Genomic DNA, 16106 nt, shown 5'->3' with positions numbered 1-16106 from the left:
AGAAGTTCCGCCCCCACAATGGCGCGCCCTTACACTCAGTATATTGACTTATTATTTATACTGGTGGGGGTAGGGCTGTGCCAGCTGCATCTTATGCCCCCTTTTAGCCAGTTTGAGTTATTTTTCTTGCTGCCCAGGGCGCCCCCCCGCGCCCTGCACCCTGCAGTGCCTGTGTGTGTGGGCAGCAATGGCGCACTGCGCTCCCGCCAGCTGCGCCGCACCTCAGCCGTCACTTACTTGATTGAAGATCATTCTTCTCCTACTCACCTGTCTTCTGACTTCTGGCTCTGTGAGGGGGGTGACGGCGTGCTGTGGGAGTGAGCATCTAGACGCGGCTAGCGTTCAGTTCCCTTCAGGAGCTAATGGTGTCCTGTCAGCCAGAAGCAGAGCCATGAAACTCTGGGGAAGTTGGTTCGGCTTCTGCCCCCTCAGTCCCACGAAGCAGGGAGTCTGATGCCAGCAGATCTCCCTGAAAATAAAAAACCTAACATAAGTCTTTTCAGAGAAACTCGGTAGAGCTCCTCAGAGTGCATCCAGTCGACCTGGGCACATTTCTAAAACTGAGGTCTGGAGGAGGGACATAGAGGGAGGAGCCAGTTCACACCCAATGAAAAGTCTTTAGAGTGCCCATGTCTCCTGCGGATCCCGTCTATACCCCATGGTCTTGATGTCGTCCCCAGCATCCTCTAGGACGTATGAGAAAAATCAGTACTGTTTAATAGTTTGTAATACATATCCCTATTGCTGAACATGCATCATAAAGGATACTAAACACTGTCATTGTTTGCTAATGGACTTGCCTAGAGAACAACACTGTTTGCTGGTTCTAGGGCGCATATTGCGCACAGTTGCAAATGTCACTTACTCTGCTAGGGTGGCTCATACTCATACAATTGAAGGGATCACTTTTATAGGATTCTCAAACAAAAACTTTTAAACTCATCAGGGATAGTGCTCTTCTCCCTGTACACAAATGACTACACCTCAGAGGCGCAATCAGTAAAGATCATCAAATTTGCCGATGACACCACCGTCATCGGCCTCATCAAGGACGGGGACGAATCAGCCTATAGACGGAAAGTAGACCGGTTGGCCCAGTGGTGCATCCACAACAACCTTGATCTCAACCCCCTCAAAACTGTCGAGATGATAGTGGACTTCAGGAAGAAGTCATCTAGTGCACCTCCGCTAACGATTGCTGACAGTGTGGTATCGCTAGTGGACTCCTTCAAGTTTCTAGGGACCACAATCTCCCGGGACCTTAAATGGGGGTCCAACGCTGACACCACTGTTGGGAATGCGCAGCAGAGGTTGTTCTTCCTCAGGCAACTAAGGAAGTTCAACATCCCACAGAAGCTTCTGCTCCGCTTCTACTCCGCGATTGTGTAGTCGGTACTGTGCTCCTCGATACTGGTATGGTACAGCTCCGTCAGCGCGAGGGACAGATGCAGGCTCCAAAGGGTGGTCAGAACCGCAGAGAAGATAATCGGGGCCGACCTTCCCTCAGTCCAGGACCTGTACCTGTCCAGAGCTAAAAAGCGGGCAATGAAGATAGTAAAAGACCAGCTACACCCCGGCCACAGCATGTTTAACTTGCTTCCTTCAGGCAGGCATTACAAGGCCGCTCCCGCCAGGTTCACCAGAAGCCTCAAAAGTTTCTTTCCCCAAGCGGTCCGCCTGCTGGACTCCTGAACATTGACTGACTAGACGTAGATGTAACTAACGTGTCCCTACGGTATACCTATCTGTGTGACTTTACTTGCCTACCCCCCCACCACCTGCTTATCTGTTACCTACTTGGCTGTTGTATAGCAAACCGAAGACAAATTCCTAGTATACGCAAGTATACCTCGCCAATAAAGCGGATTCTGATTCTGATATATGTCCGTTTACTTTTAAATAAAAAAAAACAGATCATTTTATTTGCATTTCTTTTTGGACTTTTAACTATCCAGTATTTGTTACAAAATCGGTAAATATTAGCAATATTAAAAACTATTTACAGACAACGCTGTTTTACATCAATTTTTCAAAAATTTATTATACAGTAACATTAATTTGTCACTGAAGAGGTTAAAAAAGGATAATGTTACACTGATTTAGGTTACTATAGTTAAAAGGCGGCATTTGTTTGTTTACTCACCAGGACATCTGGGGGCTGGTGGACGGTCTGTGTCCTCGATATGAGCTTCAGGCAGGATGACTAGTTGGAGTTCCTGGTCATAGCTGGTGTAATGCACAGGAACTCATCTTCCTCTACCTGTCTTGCGTCCATCACGCATTTCATCGGCCATTTTCATCTTCAGCATCCAATTTACATCATTGAAGCATTTTTTGATGTTCTTCACATCACAGCTGCAGGTGCTGACTGCATTGACAGCGTCCGTGATGGTCTGCCACATGGCCTCCTTGCAGGATGCATGCGTCCAGTGTGCATGATCTCCCAGAAGCTTTGGAAACACCCCCACCATGGTATGCACAAGCGTGCAGTTCTCATTGTAGGAGAGACTAACATTTCTCCCAGTGCATGTCTTCCCAGGTGCAGGTGCAGCTGGCTCCTCAGCCTCCTCCTCCTGGCTCTCCTCACAGCTCTCCTCCTCAGTGTGACCCTGGGTGAGAATCATCTCCTCATCCACCTCCTGGCTCTCCTCACCCCTGATACTGGGGGCGGGATGTACAAAAGGAAATATGCGGTAAAACCCCTGTTATCGGGTGTTTTACTGGGATCCGGTCTGAAGATCGACAGTGTCTAGGTCGACAAAGTTTAGGTCGACCACTATAGGTCGACAGTCACTAGGTCGACATGGATGGAAGGTCGACAGGGTTTCTAGGTCGACATGTGCTAGGTCGACAGGTCTAAAGGTCGACATGAGTTTTTCACATTTTTTATTTTTTTGGGGATTTTTTCATATTTAACGATCCACGTGGACTACGATTGGAACGGTAAAGTGTGCCGAGCGAAGCGAAGGCACCATGCCCGAAGCATGGCGAGCGAAGCGAGCCATGCGAGGGGACGCGGTGCACTAATTTGGGATCCCGGTCACTTTACGAAGACAACGACACCAAAAAAAAATAAAAATCCCCATGTCGACCTTTAGACCTGTCGACCTAGCACATGTCGATCTAGAAACCCTGTTGACCTTCCATCCATGTCGACCTAGTGACTGTCGACCTATAGTGGTCGACCTAAACATTGTCGACCTAGATACTGTCGATAAAACGAACCACACCCGTTTTACTACATGTCCATATGCGTTAAGCCCTGGATGCCGGGGCTTCGGTGCGGAGGTGCTGTTCCGCATCTTTCCTGAGAAGGATCAAATCGGATCACTCCCAACACCCCCATGGCCACTGCACATGTGCAGAGGAACTCCCGGGTCCGAAACCCGGAAGTCCTGGCATCGCTAAGGGCAGCTCTTATTGGAAGAGCTGTCCTTTGCGATACTAATCACATATGTTTAATACCGCGGATGGTTAGTACATCCTACCCTAAGTCTGAAAGACATAGTGATAGCAAGAACAACTACAAACACTCTCTCTCTCTCTCAAACAGCAAACTCTCTCCTCTCCTTCTTATACCTACCAAAGGTCAAAATGGGTGAGCTGGGACTTATATAAGGTGTGTGAAGTACAAGTCAGGTGACTTTTGAGCACCAATGAGTGACTTTCTTTAAATCTGTGCAACTCGCATTCCGGTTGGTCAGAAACTCACATGCTTCCTAGTATGAATACTCGTGAGAAGTTGCATGCGAATTACGTGGGACCCTAAAACTCACACCCTATTACATTTGTGAGTTTCGGGACAATATCACACCTTCAAAATGTGCGAGAATGTGTGAGTTTGACTCGCACAAAAAACTCACACCCTATTACATTTAGCCCTATATTTAACCCATACAAGAACCAGCTTCTATACATCAAATTTCATTGTAATCCTTTTGTTTGATTCATATGTATTAAACATTTCTATATTCTATGAGTGCTGATGAGGAGGATACCACATTTAAATAATACATAGCAATAACATGGAAACTTCTGTATTTACCTTCATGGTGCTTTGACGTAAGGACAACATACTTGGCCCCTGATGCCATTAAAGTGCTTGCCCACTGTTGCGGATCATAGAACTCTGCTGTAAACTGAGGCCCAAAGTCTTCGTAACTGAAGTTGGGGGGGTAATTATTTGACATAAAATTTACATAAGGCCATGACTTTTCTCCTCGCCAATACCACCTAAAAATGGGCAACATTAAACATGAAAAAGTAAATGTATCTATTTTATTTAACCACACTGAAGCAGTTCACATCCGCAGAAGTTTAAGGGTTATATCCTTACAATAAACAACCAGTTAACTCTTGTTTGACACTGAAAAAAATAAAATAAAGCCAAACATTTACCAGCTACAATAAATCATCAATATGCCCTGTAATTGTTGTGTAACATCACAAGAAAGGAGTGGGATTTACAGATACAAATCAGGTGGTCTATGTACTAACCTGATGGTGGGGGTGAAGTGCGCATGTGCAGAACAAGTCCTGCATGATCGCTCACAGTCACCCCTTAGCCACAGCATGACTGACATGCTACAAAAATTGGGAGGTGGAGCATAGGCGTTAACAGGGACCGTTCTACAAAACGTGGGCATGTCCTTGCAGTTTTGTAGGATTGCTAAGGCCAGGCTCTGCGTGACTGGATTAAGATTTCCTGGCCCCGGCAGAGATGGCCACAATGGTGATCCGATCTTCAGACACAGCACTCAGATCGTAAATTTTGTCAGGAGGCGTCTTTTACCTATAAGCGCATCCTGCAGCAGTAGCGTAGTAGTTGTACAGTATTGCACAGCTGCTTCCCTGCTCCTGTGCAAAACCGTACATATCTGAAACAGGCCCACTGAATGGTGAAAGAAAGATACTGTACTTTAAAACCAATTAATATATCAGATGACAATGCATTATAGCCTTGAAAGCTGGCAATGACTTATAGAATAGTTATCTATTTAAATATTTATTTTCCTCTGACATAGTGCCAACATATTTTACCATACTGTATAGCCAGATTTTATTCAGCCATTTTATGCCTTGCCCCAATGGACCAACTGAACCATCTCATTTTCTCAACCACAAACATCAGGACCAATAGCCAATTAAGGTTTATATTTATCATCAATTGCTATTTTGTGTCAGATTGGGATGCAGTCAAAATACCAGCATTAGGGATCCTGACTGCCAGAATCCCAACACATGCTGGGGATTCATACCCAACCCGTCAGATTATATTGCTTTTTGCTGTATTTTATATGTATTTATCAATTTGTTAGTCACTAGAGAGGAGATGTGTTATCTCACCCATCCGGGTATGGGCGCTTCCACATCAGCGTAGCACTGATGTGATCTCCTCTTCTGTGTCTGTGACCATAGTGCGCATGTGTGAGCCGCTAAAGGTGCCCATAAGGTGCCCATACACTAGACAATATTATGAGCGATTTGGCCATTTCCAACGGATCAGAACTACAAATCGTTGATAATACTGCAGATTGTTCAGTGTCTGTGAACGATAACGATCATGATGTGCGGTCCCGCTGGTCGTAGCTTCTGATCTTCGCTGCTGCAGGGAAGATCTGAAGTTATTGTCAACTACAGCATGCTCCTGGGTGTAGCCACTCCCAGATCTTAAGATATATCTTTAAGATATATCATGTGTATTGTACTATATTTGCCCAGGACTGCCGGGGAGCTGCCGGGGGAGTTCAAGGGAAATTGTTAACGAGAAATCATCATTTACAGGTCATCTAGTGTATACACTAGACAAAATTATGAGTGATTTGGCAATTTTTGCGGGATCGGAACTACAAATCGTTGATGATAATGCAGATCCTTCAGTGTCTGTGAACGATAACGGTGCACGGTCCTGCTGGTCGTAGCTTCTGATTTCTCCTGCTGCAGAGAAGATTTGAAGCTATTGTCAACAACAGCATGCTCCTGGGTGTAGCCACTCCCAGATCTCAAGATATATCTTAAAGATATATCATGTGTATTTTACTATATCGTTTGCCCAGGACAGGGGGAGCTGCTGCACATGCCCGGCTGCTTTTGCAAAGCTTTGCCCCCTGCCGCATCCTGTCTGCTCAGCGCCTTTAGCACTAAAGCTGTCACGTCCTGTATGTGTGTGTGCCCGACTGCCCTGTGTACCCAGCTGCCCTAACTGCAGGAGGATTCTTATGGAATCTGCAAAACGTCTTTCAACGAAGAAGGTAAATTTGAGGCGGCTGGCACAGGGGTTGGAGGCTGAATAGACACAGGAGGCACAGAGGGCTGGAGGGGACACAAGGAGTAAGAGGGGGCATGTGGCTGTACTGGACGGACAGAGGGGGGCTGGAAGTTACACATTTACCAGCTCACACTGATATGTATTATAGTTTCCCACACCATATAAATTGTGTATAATGCTACCCTGAGATGCTTCAACACATCGCCTCCTTAAAGGGAAATAGAGGTAATATTTGTATACAAACAATGAGGCGCCAATGGAGAAAACAAAGATTTCTCAGTGGAATTCAAAATTTTGAGAAGTGAAAAAAAAAGACCAGTTTCTTTAAAACATGCAGGAAAAATGATTTATCTCTGATTGATAAACACACCTCTTACAAACCAATATCTATTTCAGTTGTGGGGGGAAACTAGAGTACTGTACTTGAAATAATTTTATGTAAGCACAGAGTTTACTAACTAACCATACCATGGGGTAAATTTACTAAGGTGGGAGTTTTTCAGAACTGGTGATGCTGCCCATAGCGACCAATCGGATTCTACTTAAAATTTATCTATCTGATTCTAGAAGATAATAGATAGAATCTGATTGGTTGCTATGGGCAACATTACCAGTTCTAATAAACTCCGTCCTTAGTAAATTTACCCCCATGTTCCTGACTGAACCTAAGACAACAATGCTGTTCACTGCATCACCATGCCACCAAGTTACAACTTAAAATATTTTGTTATTTTCAATTACAACTCACTTATCTATTTTAGGGTAAATAATGTTCTAATGATCACTTGTTATTTTGTCAAACAATTTGCCAAATGCAACTATTTCTATGAATGATCTTTTCTTAAAAGTACACATAAGCTTAATCAATAATGAACAGTAAACCAAGATAAACAAAAGAATAATTGTTTTTCTACCTGAAATAACAGCCTAATATTTAAAAAAATTGAAGAATGGCCACGCCTCTAAAGAGTATTTCCCTTTGTCACCGCTGGCATGTAAATCAGGAAGTGTAAAATCTTGTTTTGCTATTGTTAGCCTTAACACACAGGTGATGGATTATGTAATGGTGTCAGCTGACAATAAATAGCCATAAAAGATCCAAAGAATATACATTTCTTCTGCCTTTTACTGAAACCAGCTTTTAGATTCTGTTTTGAACACATTTAATGTTAATAATAATAATTAAAAAAAAAAAAAGTATTACATTTGCATTTACATTTGAAAACAATTTGCAGAGCAGATACATCTGCCAAGTTTCCCTATCAGGACAAGATGGGATACACTTTGATTATACAAACCATGAACTGTCCCAATAACATTCATTATGGGGAAGATCCAGGAATTCTCCTTGCAGCCACCAAAAATTATGACTGATTGGGGAAAATCAGTGCTGTTAGAAGGTAGAAGATTTTGCCATTTAAGAAACCTCTGAGCATATAGATCAAACTGTGATCCAAACTCCTCTCCACTCCAATTTTCGCAAAATAATGTTAGTAGTTTTCCTGCAAATGTGTTTTTCTCTTCTCTTTCTCCTTACAGCGTACTTCCACCCTACTGTGTGCTATCCCAGTAATGTTAACCTCCATTGATTGCACACCCTGCCAGCAGCAACCTACACAGTGAACCCCAGATGGCTGACTTGGACGGTTCCTCCGTGGGCAGGGTGTGCTTCATTTGGATCTTTCCAGGCAGGGTGTGCTTCATTTGGATCTTTCCATGCAGGGTATAGCATACTCCTACACACGTGTCAGTTTTCCTATACATGCATTTGGCCCTTGTATCCCACAGCGTAACCTTCGTAGTGCGCCCAACATGGCTGCCTTATCTGTTGCGCTTGTGGATGGGATGAAAAATACATGGACCTGATGGGTTCGTTGGAACCCTACTCTGAACTTTAGGACTCCCCATTTTATGTCATCTCATCTAGGGGTAGACTATTCCACCCTGGGTAATCCTGCGCAATGCGTCCAAGATGGCTGCCGCACCTGGTACCTTGTGAGGGTGGAATACACAACCCTTGGAAGTTATTACCCAAAATGCCTACACCAATCATGCATTATTCTTTCTGTATGCTCAGGATTTTCTTTTATGTCTGTGTGGTTTATCTTTTAATGTATTACTTAAATCTTCTGTATTATGGGGGTAATTCCAAGTTGATTGCAGCAGGATTTTTGATAGCAACTGGGCAAAACCATGTACACTGCAGGGGAGGCAGATATAACATGTGCAGAAAGAGTTAGATTTGGGTGTGAGGTGTTCAATCTGCAATCTAATTTGCAGTGTAAAAATAAAGCAGCCAGTATTTACCCTGCCTGCCGTACTGTGTAAAAGGTGGACGCTGTCTGCCGTACTGTGTAAAAGGGGGACACTGCCTGCCGTAATGTGTAAAAGGAGGACTCTGCCTGTTGTAATGTGTAAAAGGAGGCTCTGTCTGCCGTAATGTGTAAAAGGGGGCTCTGTCTGCCATAATGTGTAACAAGGGGCTCTGCCTGCCATAATGTGTAAAAGCGCCTGGAGACCTGAGGGTGCAGCCACAGACACCCTGCTGCTTGGGCGCCTGCTGCAGCCGACACCATTGAAGGAGACAGACGCTAGAGGTCCCACTTCACCTCTAACGTCTGGAGGAGAGCAGGGAGACAGTCGCTAGAGGTTAAGTAGGACTTCTAGCATCTGAATGTCTCCCTCAATGCTGTCAGCTGTAGCGGGCGCCCACGCAGCCCACGACGCCTGCTGCAGCCGGGGTGGTGGCGGCATATGAACCCCTGTGGCAATGAGCATGAAACTCCTGCCAACAAGCGTGGAACCCAGGGCATTAAACCCCCTGACAACGAGCAGGAAAACTTTGGCAACGAACATGAGACCCCTGGCAGTGCGCATGGAACACAGAACAGGAAACCCTTGGCAACGAGTATGAGACCCCAGGCAATAAGCATTAGACCCCTGGCAACAAGAATGGAACCCAGAGCAGGAAACCCTTGGCAACGAGCAGGTAAGCCTTACTGTGGGACATCATTTTTAAGAGACATTTTTGTGTGTAAGGCATAAAATTGTGTCATGGGCATAACTGTATGTGGCATAATGTGTAATGGGCATAAGAGTGTATGGCATAATATGAACTGGGCATTACGGTGTGGCATAACATGTAAAGGGCGTTACGGTATGTGGCATAATGTGAAATGGGTATTACGATGTGTTGCATAATCTGGAATGGGCATTACGATGTGCAGCTTAATGTGTAATGGGCATGAGTGTGTGGCATACTATGAAATGGGCATTACGGTGTGTGGCATAAGTTGTAATAGGTGTTACAGTGTGTTGCATAATGTGTAATGAGCATTACGGTGTGTGGCATAATGTGTAATGGGCATTACGGTGTGTGTGGCATAACGTGTAATGTGTGTTACGGTGTGTGGCATAATGTGGAATGGGCATTACAGTGTGTGAAATAATGTGTAATGAGCATTACGGTGTGGCATAGGCGGTCATTCCGACCCAATCGCAGCGTGCTTTCATTCGCAAACTCGGGGGCCGTAATGCGCACGCGCGTCGTTGCCTACGAAGAAAGCGGTCGCAGCGGCGACCGCAAGAAGATTGACTGCAGGAAGGCGTTCCGGGGCGGCAACTCATCGTTTGGAGCCGTTTTCGGGGAGTGGTACGGAAAATGCAGGCGTGTCCAGGCGGACGGAGGGCGGATGTCTGACGTCAAAGCCGTGCCCATCATCGTTGGATCCGTCGCACAGGGTAAGTATGTCCATGGCTGGTCTTGTTTTGCAGGAACCTCTTTTAGCATAGCAGGGCTGCACAAGCATTCGCAGTGCTGCTATGCTAAAATACACTCCCCCATAGGCGGAGATTAGTTGATCGCACCAGCAGCAAAAAATTGCTTGGTGCGATCAACTCGGAATGAGGGCCATAATGTATAAGGGGCATTACAATAAGGAGGAAAAATGACAAACAATGTAAAGGGCATGAATCAGGATTTTTTTTGCCTGTGTTGTATAAGGGGCTATACTTGAGGTAATGTGTATAATGGGTACTACTGTGTGGTGTAATGTAACTGACGGACACTACTGTGCAGTGTAATGTGAATTGGTACTATTCTGTGACCATACGCCCTTATTTTATTTTAAAAAATATATTATTATGTAATAAATACACTGTATACTTAAAATAGGGCTGTAACTACGTGTGTGCCAGTGGTGCCTGGCACACAGCGCAGTCGCCCTGAAGGCACAACTGCACACATCCCCACTGTGACTACAATGGGGATGCGCTCAACGCCACCGCCACCCGTAAGCCTTCAGTGTGATAGGAAGGTTGTGTCTGGTTACTATGATGGGAAACACAGCGGCGCTTGCAGCCTGTGCGTTCCAACTGACTTCCTGGCTGTGCGTTCCAAGCCTCGCACTGCGCACCCAGACCCAGGCGGTGATATTGCTTCCTCCTGGCTGTCTGTCGCTGGCAGCACCGTGCACACTGTGATGGGAAACACAGCGGCACTCGCAGCCTGTGTGATTGGGCCATGCGCTGTGTGACTGGGACATGTTCGCTGTGTGGGTGAGACATGCGCTGTGTGACTGGAATACGTGTGCGCTGTGTGACTGGGTCGCGTCCGCTATGTCACTGGAACATGCGCTGTGTGACTGAGACACGTGGAACTCTGCTTGCCGTAATGTGTAAGAAGGGGACTCTACGTGGTGTAATGTGTAAAAGGGGCTTGATCTGGTGTAGTGGCACTACTGTGCGGCGAAATTTGAATAATGGAGACTACTGTGCAGTGTAATATGAATTTGCATTATTTTGTGGCCGCACCCCTCCCTCGTGAAGCCGCGCCCCTATATTTTTAGCGCGCCGGTCCTATTTTAAATTGGAAGGGGGTGCGCGCCGATGCTGTTTCTTGCACACAGCGCTAGAATGTCTAGTTACGGACTGACTGAGAACTGTATAAAGCAATCAAAATCTAGAAATCTGTAGTGTTGCACTGTTCCTGTTCCTGCTAAATGCGGGTGCTCAGTGTGCCCCGGACCCCACTGCTCCATAGGCAGCGCTGCGGGTGCACTGTAGGCAATAAGCAGCCGCTAATACATAGAGTACTGTGCCCTATGCAGCCATCCCCTGCTCACCAGAACCACTCGCTCCCGAAGCTGGGTACGGAGAATACGCCCCAATGAATGAAGATTCCAAACTTGACGTCATCAAACCAGTCAGGAATGGGCCGGGAATCCAGGGACTCCCAGGTGGGCTCATACGTCACTCTGGCCGCAGCCCCGGCTGGCTGTTCGGGATGAAGAAGCAGCAGGGCGGCCAGCAGAGGGAGCGGCGCCCGGTACCAGGACATTGCCGGTGGTTACAGGACACTGCAGCAGCAGCGGCGTCTCCTTCCAGTGCTGTGTGCTTGCTGTCACATGACACAGCCGCCGCTGTCTGAGTAAGGAAACAGCAGCGTGCCGTGCCTGCCTGCCTCTAGTACTGCCTTTACAGTGTCTCGTTAATTTATCTTACATTGAAACATCAACTCTATTGTGTTGAAATATACGGTCAATGGTTGTTATTTTACAACAAAAACACGGATTATAGAAAGTAGACATGCTTATACAACTTTAATATGTATGTATTTATTAACAGCGCAGTGCAGCAAGTTCTGTTGTGATATACAGTTGGAAACAACAGGTAAAACGAAACTGGGCAACAGCAGACAATCATGACACACAGAGGTAGGAAATTGATACACAAGGACAGGTGTTATCTATTGCATAATGGTCCACCAGATTGCAAGTATTGGTTGGCTGTATATGGACCATCACACAGCAATATTGGCCTGGGGTCAGGAGGATGAGAAAGTGAAGAGACAGAAAATAAGTGACGATATATATATGTGACCAGGCGGCTAGATGCATCACTTGGAAAGTGATAACATTGAGATTGGCTGGTATTTTTTCAATCAGATCCTAACTGCCATGTCACAGGCTGTGTTTGAAAAATGGAAGTTAGGACCTGATTGGCTAGTACTTTTTCACTCCATTTTATCACTTCCCAAGTGATGATGGATCTGGCCCAGGATTAGTTACCGGCACCTACATCCCGCACCCTCACTATCCCAACAGTCGGCATGCCGTCCAACAGGGACTATTCCCACTTAGTTGCGCTCGTCCACCCCACCCGCTGGCTAATGTAAATGCCAGGATCCCGTCAGGGCCGGATTAAGCCTTGGGGGTGCCCCGGTGGAAGAGGGGGGAGGGGGTGTATATTGTGCATACCTCCCAACATGACCTATTCCAGGAGTGAAAAAATGCTCTCTACCTGGACTTCCCTCTTAATATATGATTGTAGTCACCTATGTTGAACTATTTAATTGATAAGAAAGGTGTTTCAACAGGTGCTTGCAATTATAACTTAAGAATTTTGTCCCTCCTGGAATGGATCATGGTGGGATGTATGGATTGTGTATATTAAATTTAGCCCAATGGTGTATATTAGATTTAAACTAATAGTTTAATATTGCCTGGGTACTGTTTGTAGCTTCACCTAATTGAAAGACAACTATTTTATAAAATGTACTTATAGTGGAACAAAGTCAACTTAACCTTAAAATACACATAGAAAAATAAATTCTATAATTTATCTTGTCACATGCAAAAATAGCAGCAGCCTCTGCACTACTTACACACTGGGACAGGACTCAGGAGGACTCTGTGTGTGTGTGTGTGTGTGTGTGTGTGTGTGTGTGTGTCTCCAGCCATTCATTAGATAACAAATTACACAAGACTCACACACCCAGGTGTGGAGAGATCTGTAAGTGAAACAGGGATCCCACCCTGTGTCACAGCTCTCTCCACCCTCCTAATGCTCCTCTGATTGGGGATCCCGGTTAATAGTTAATAATTCATGAAATCTGATAATCCTGAGTCTCTGCCTGCATTACATACTGTTCTGCGCGCATTCTGGCTGTCTGTTTCTACTGTTGCATAAGAGGGAAAGCTAGTGATGTCAGTGTGCTCTAGCCGAGGGGGGGGGGGGGGGGCCTGACAGAGGGGGGGCCCGGGGTACAGTATGCACTGCATTCCCCCTTTAATCTGGCTATGGATCCCGTCGTAGGTATTGTGATAGGACATACCCAACCCATGTGAACTATGCAGTGGAGATGTAATTGGATAGGAAAGTTTATGAACATTATATGGGTGGTTCCTGGATTTGATAATCTTGTCTGAAGAGGAGAGTTTTCAGGGAATGCTTCAAGGTTTGAAGATTAGAGAAGAGTCTTATTGTGCGTGGTAGGGCATTCCACAGAGTGGATGCAGCCCTAAGAAAGTCCTGAAATTGCGAATTGGAGCGAATAATGGACCTGATCGCTCACTAGCGTTTTCTCTGACGTCCTAGTGGATGCTGGGGACTCCGTAAGGACCATGGGGAATAGCGGCTCCGCAGGAGACTGGGCACAGCTAAGAAAGATTTGGGACTACCCGGTGTGCACTGGTTCCTCCCACTATGACCATCCTCCAGACTTCAGTTAGAATCCTGTGCCCAGCTGAGCTGGATGCACACTAGGGGCTCTCCTGAGCTCCTAGAGAGAAAGTATATTTTAGGTTTTTTATTTTACAGTGAGATCTGCTGGCAACAGACTCACTGCAGCGAGGGACTAAGGGGAGAAGAAGCGAACCTACCTAACTGGTGGTAGCTTGGGCTTCTTAGGCTACTGGACACCATTAGCTCCAGAGGGATCGACCGCATGGAACCGGCCATTGATGTTCGGTCCCGGAGCCGCGCCGCCGGCCCCCTTACAGAGCCAGAAGCAAGAAGAATCCGGAAAATCGGCGGCAGAAGACACCAGTCTTCACCAAGGTAGCGCACAGCACTGCAGCTGTGCGCCATTGCTCCTCATACACACTTCGGTCACTGAGGGTGCAGGGCGTTGGGGGGGGGGGCGCCCTGAGAAGCAATAAAAACACCTTGGCTGGCAAATATATCACAATATATAGCCCCAGAGGCTATATATGTGATAAATACCCCTGCCAGAATCCATAAAAAAGCGGGAGAAAAGTCCGCCGAAAAAGGGGCGGAGCTATCTCCCTCAGCACACTGGCGCCATTTCTCCCTCACAGCTCCGCTGGAAGGAAGCTCCCTGGCTCTCCCCTGCAGTCTACACTACAGAAAGGGTAAAAAAGAGAGGGGGGGGGGCACTAAATTTAGGCGCAATATACATATAGCAGCTATAAGGGGATATAATTTAGTTAATCCCTGTATTATATAGCGCTCTGGTGTGTGCTGGCATACTCTCTCTCTGTCTCCCCAACGGGCTTTGTGGGGTCCTGTCTTCTGTCAGAGCATTCCCTGTGTGTGTGCGGTGTGTCGGTACGGCTGTGTCGACATGTTTGATGAGGAGACTTATGTGGAGGAGGAGCAGGTGCCTACAAATGTGTTGTCACCCCCTGCGGGGCAGACACCGGAGTGGATGGACTTGTGGAAGGAATTACGTGAAAGTGTCGACTCCTTACATAAAAAATTTGACGACATGCCAAATGCGGGGCAGCCGGCTTCTCAGCCCGTGCCTGCCCAGACGTCTCAAAGGTCATCAGGGGCTCTAAAACGCCCGCTACCTCAGATGGCAGACACAGATGTCGACACGGATACTGATACCAGTATCGACGACGAAGAGACAAATGTAATGTCCAATAGGGCCACTCGTTATATGATTGAGGAAATGAAAAATGTTTTACACATTTCTGAGGTGACCCCAGGTACTACAAAAAAGGGTATTATGTTTGGGGAGAAAAAACTACCAGTAGTTTTTCCCCCTTCTGAAGAATTAAATGAAGTGTGTGAAGTAGCGTGGGCTTCCCCCGATAAAAAATTGGTGATTTCAAAAAAATTACTAATGGCGTACTCTTTCCTGCCAGAGGATAGGTCACGTTGGAAAACACCCCCTAGGGTAGATAAAGCACTTACGCGCTTATCAAAAAAGGTGGCACTGCCGTCCCAGGATACGGCCGCCTTAAAGGAACCTGCTGACAGAAAGCAGGAGGCTCTCCTGAAAGCTATATATACACACACTGGTATTATACTGAGACCAGCTATTGCCTCAGCATGGATGTGCAGTGCTGCAGCTGCATGGTCAGACTCCCTGTCAGAAAACATTGACACCCTAGACAGGGACACTATATTGCTAAACGTAGAGCATATTAAAGACGCAGTCTTCTACATAAGAGATGCACAGAGGGATATTTGCCGGCTGGCATCTAAAATAAGTGCACTGTCCATTTCTGCCAGGAGAGGGTTATGGACCCGGCAGTGGACAGGTGATGCAGATTCTAAAAGGCACATGGAAGTTTTGCCTTATAAGGGTGAGGAGTTCGGGGATGGTCTTTCGGACCTAGTGTCCACAGCAACGGCTGGGAAGTCAGCATTTTTGGCCACATGTCCCCTCACAACCAAAGAGAGCACCGTATTATCAGGTACAGTCCTTTCGCCCCCAAAAGAGCAGACGGGGTAGAGGCGCGTCCTTTCTGCCCAGAGGCAGAGGTAGGGGAAAAAAGCTGCAGCATACAGCCACTTCCCAGGAACAAAAGTCCTCCCCCGCTTCTTCTGCTAAGTCCGCCGCATGACGCTGGGGCTCAACAGGCGGAGCCAGGTACGGTGGGGGCCCGTCTCAAAAACTTCAGCAATCAGTGGGCTCGCTCACAAGTAGATCCCTGGATCCTTCAAGTGGTATCTCAGGGGTACAGGCTGGAATTCGAGACATCCCCCCCCCCCCCCCCCCCGCCGTTTCCTCAAATCTGCCTTACCAACGACTCCCTCAGAAAGGGAGGCTGTGTTAGAGGCAATTCACAAGCTGTATTCCCAG

The 16106-nt window shown here is 46.6% G+C and overlaps 1 protein-coding gene across 4 annotated transcripts in view; it reads right to left on the bottom strand.

Moving 5' to 3' along the window:
* Positions 1 to 16106, bottom strand: part of FUCA2 (alpha-L-fucosidase 2) — a 237734-nt gene that overhangs the window by 49817 nt on the left and 171811 nt on the right. For 3 of the 4 annotated variants that reach the window (XM_063917472.1, XM_063917473.1, XM_063917474.1), the window contains one exon: positions 4046 to 4233. In XM_063917472.1, the coding sequence (XP_063773542.1) occupies positions 4046 to 4190 (145 nt within the window). In that variant the 5' untranslated portion in view covers positions 4191 to 4233. Of the gene's footprint in view, positions 1 to 4045; positions 4234 to 11391; positions 11721 to 16106 lie in introns of those variants that run through there. The other variant, XM_063917471.1, reaches the window with a different exon arrangement.

Source organism: Pseudophryne corroboree, chromosome 4, assembly GCF_028390025.1.
Source record: "Pseudophryne corroboree isolate aPseCor3 chromosome 4, aPseCor3.hap2, whole genome shotgun sequence".
NCBI classification, from domain to species: Eukaryota; Metazoa; Chordata; class Amphibia; order Anura; family Myobatrachidae; genus Pseudophryne; species Pseudophryne corroboree.
The sequence above is the reverse complement of the archived record's forward strand: the minus strand, read 5'-3'. Positions and strand labels throughout refer to the sequence as shown.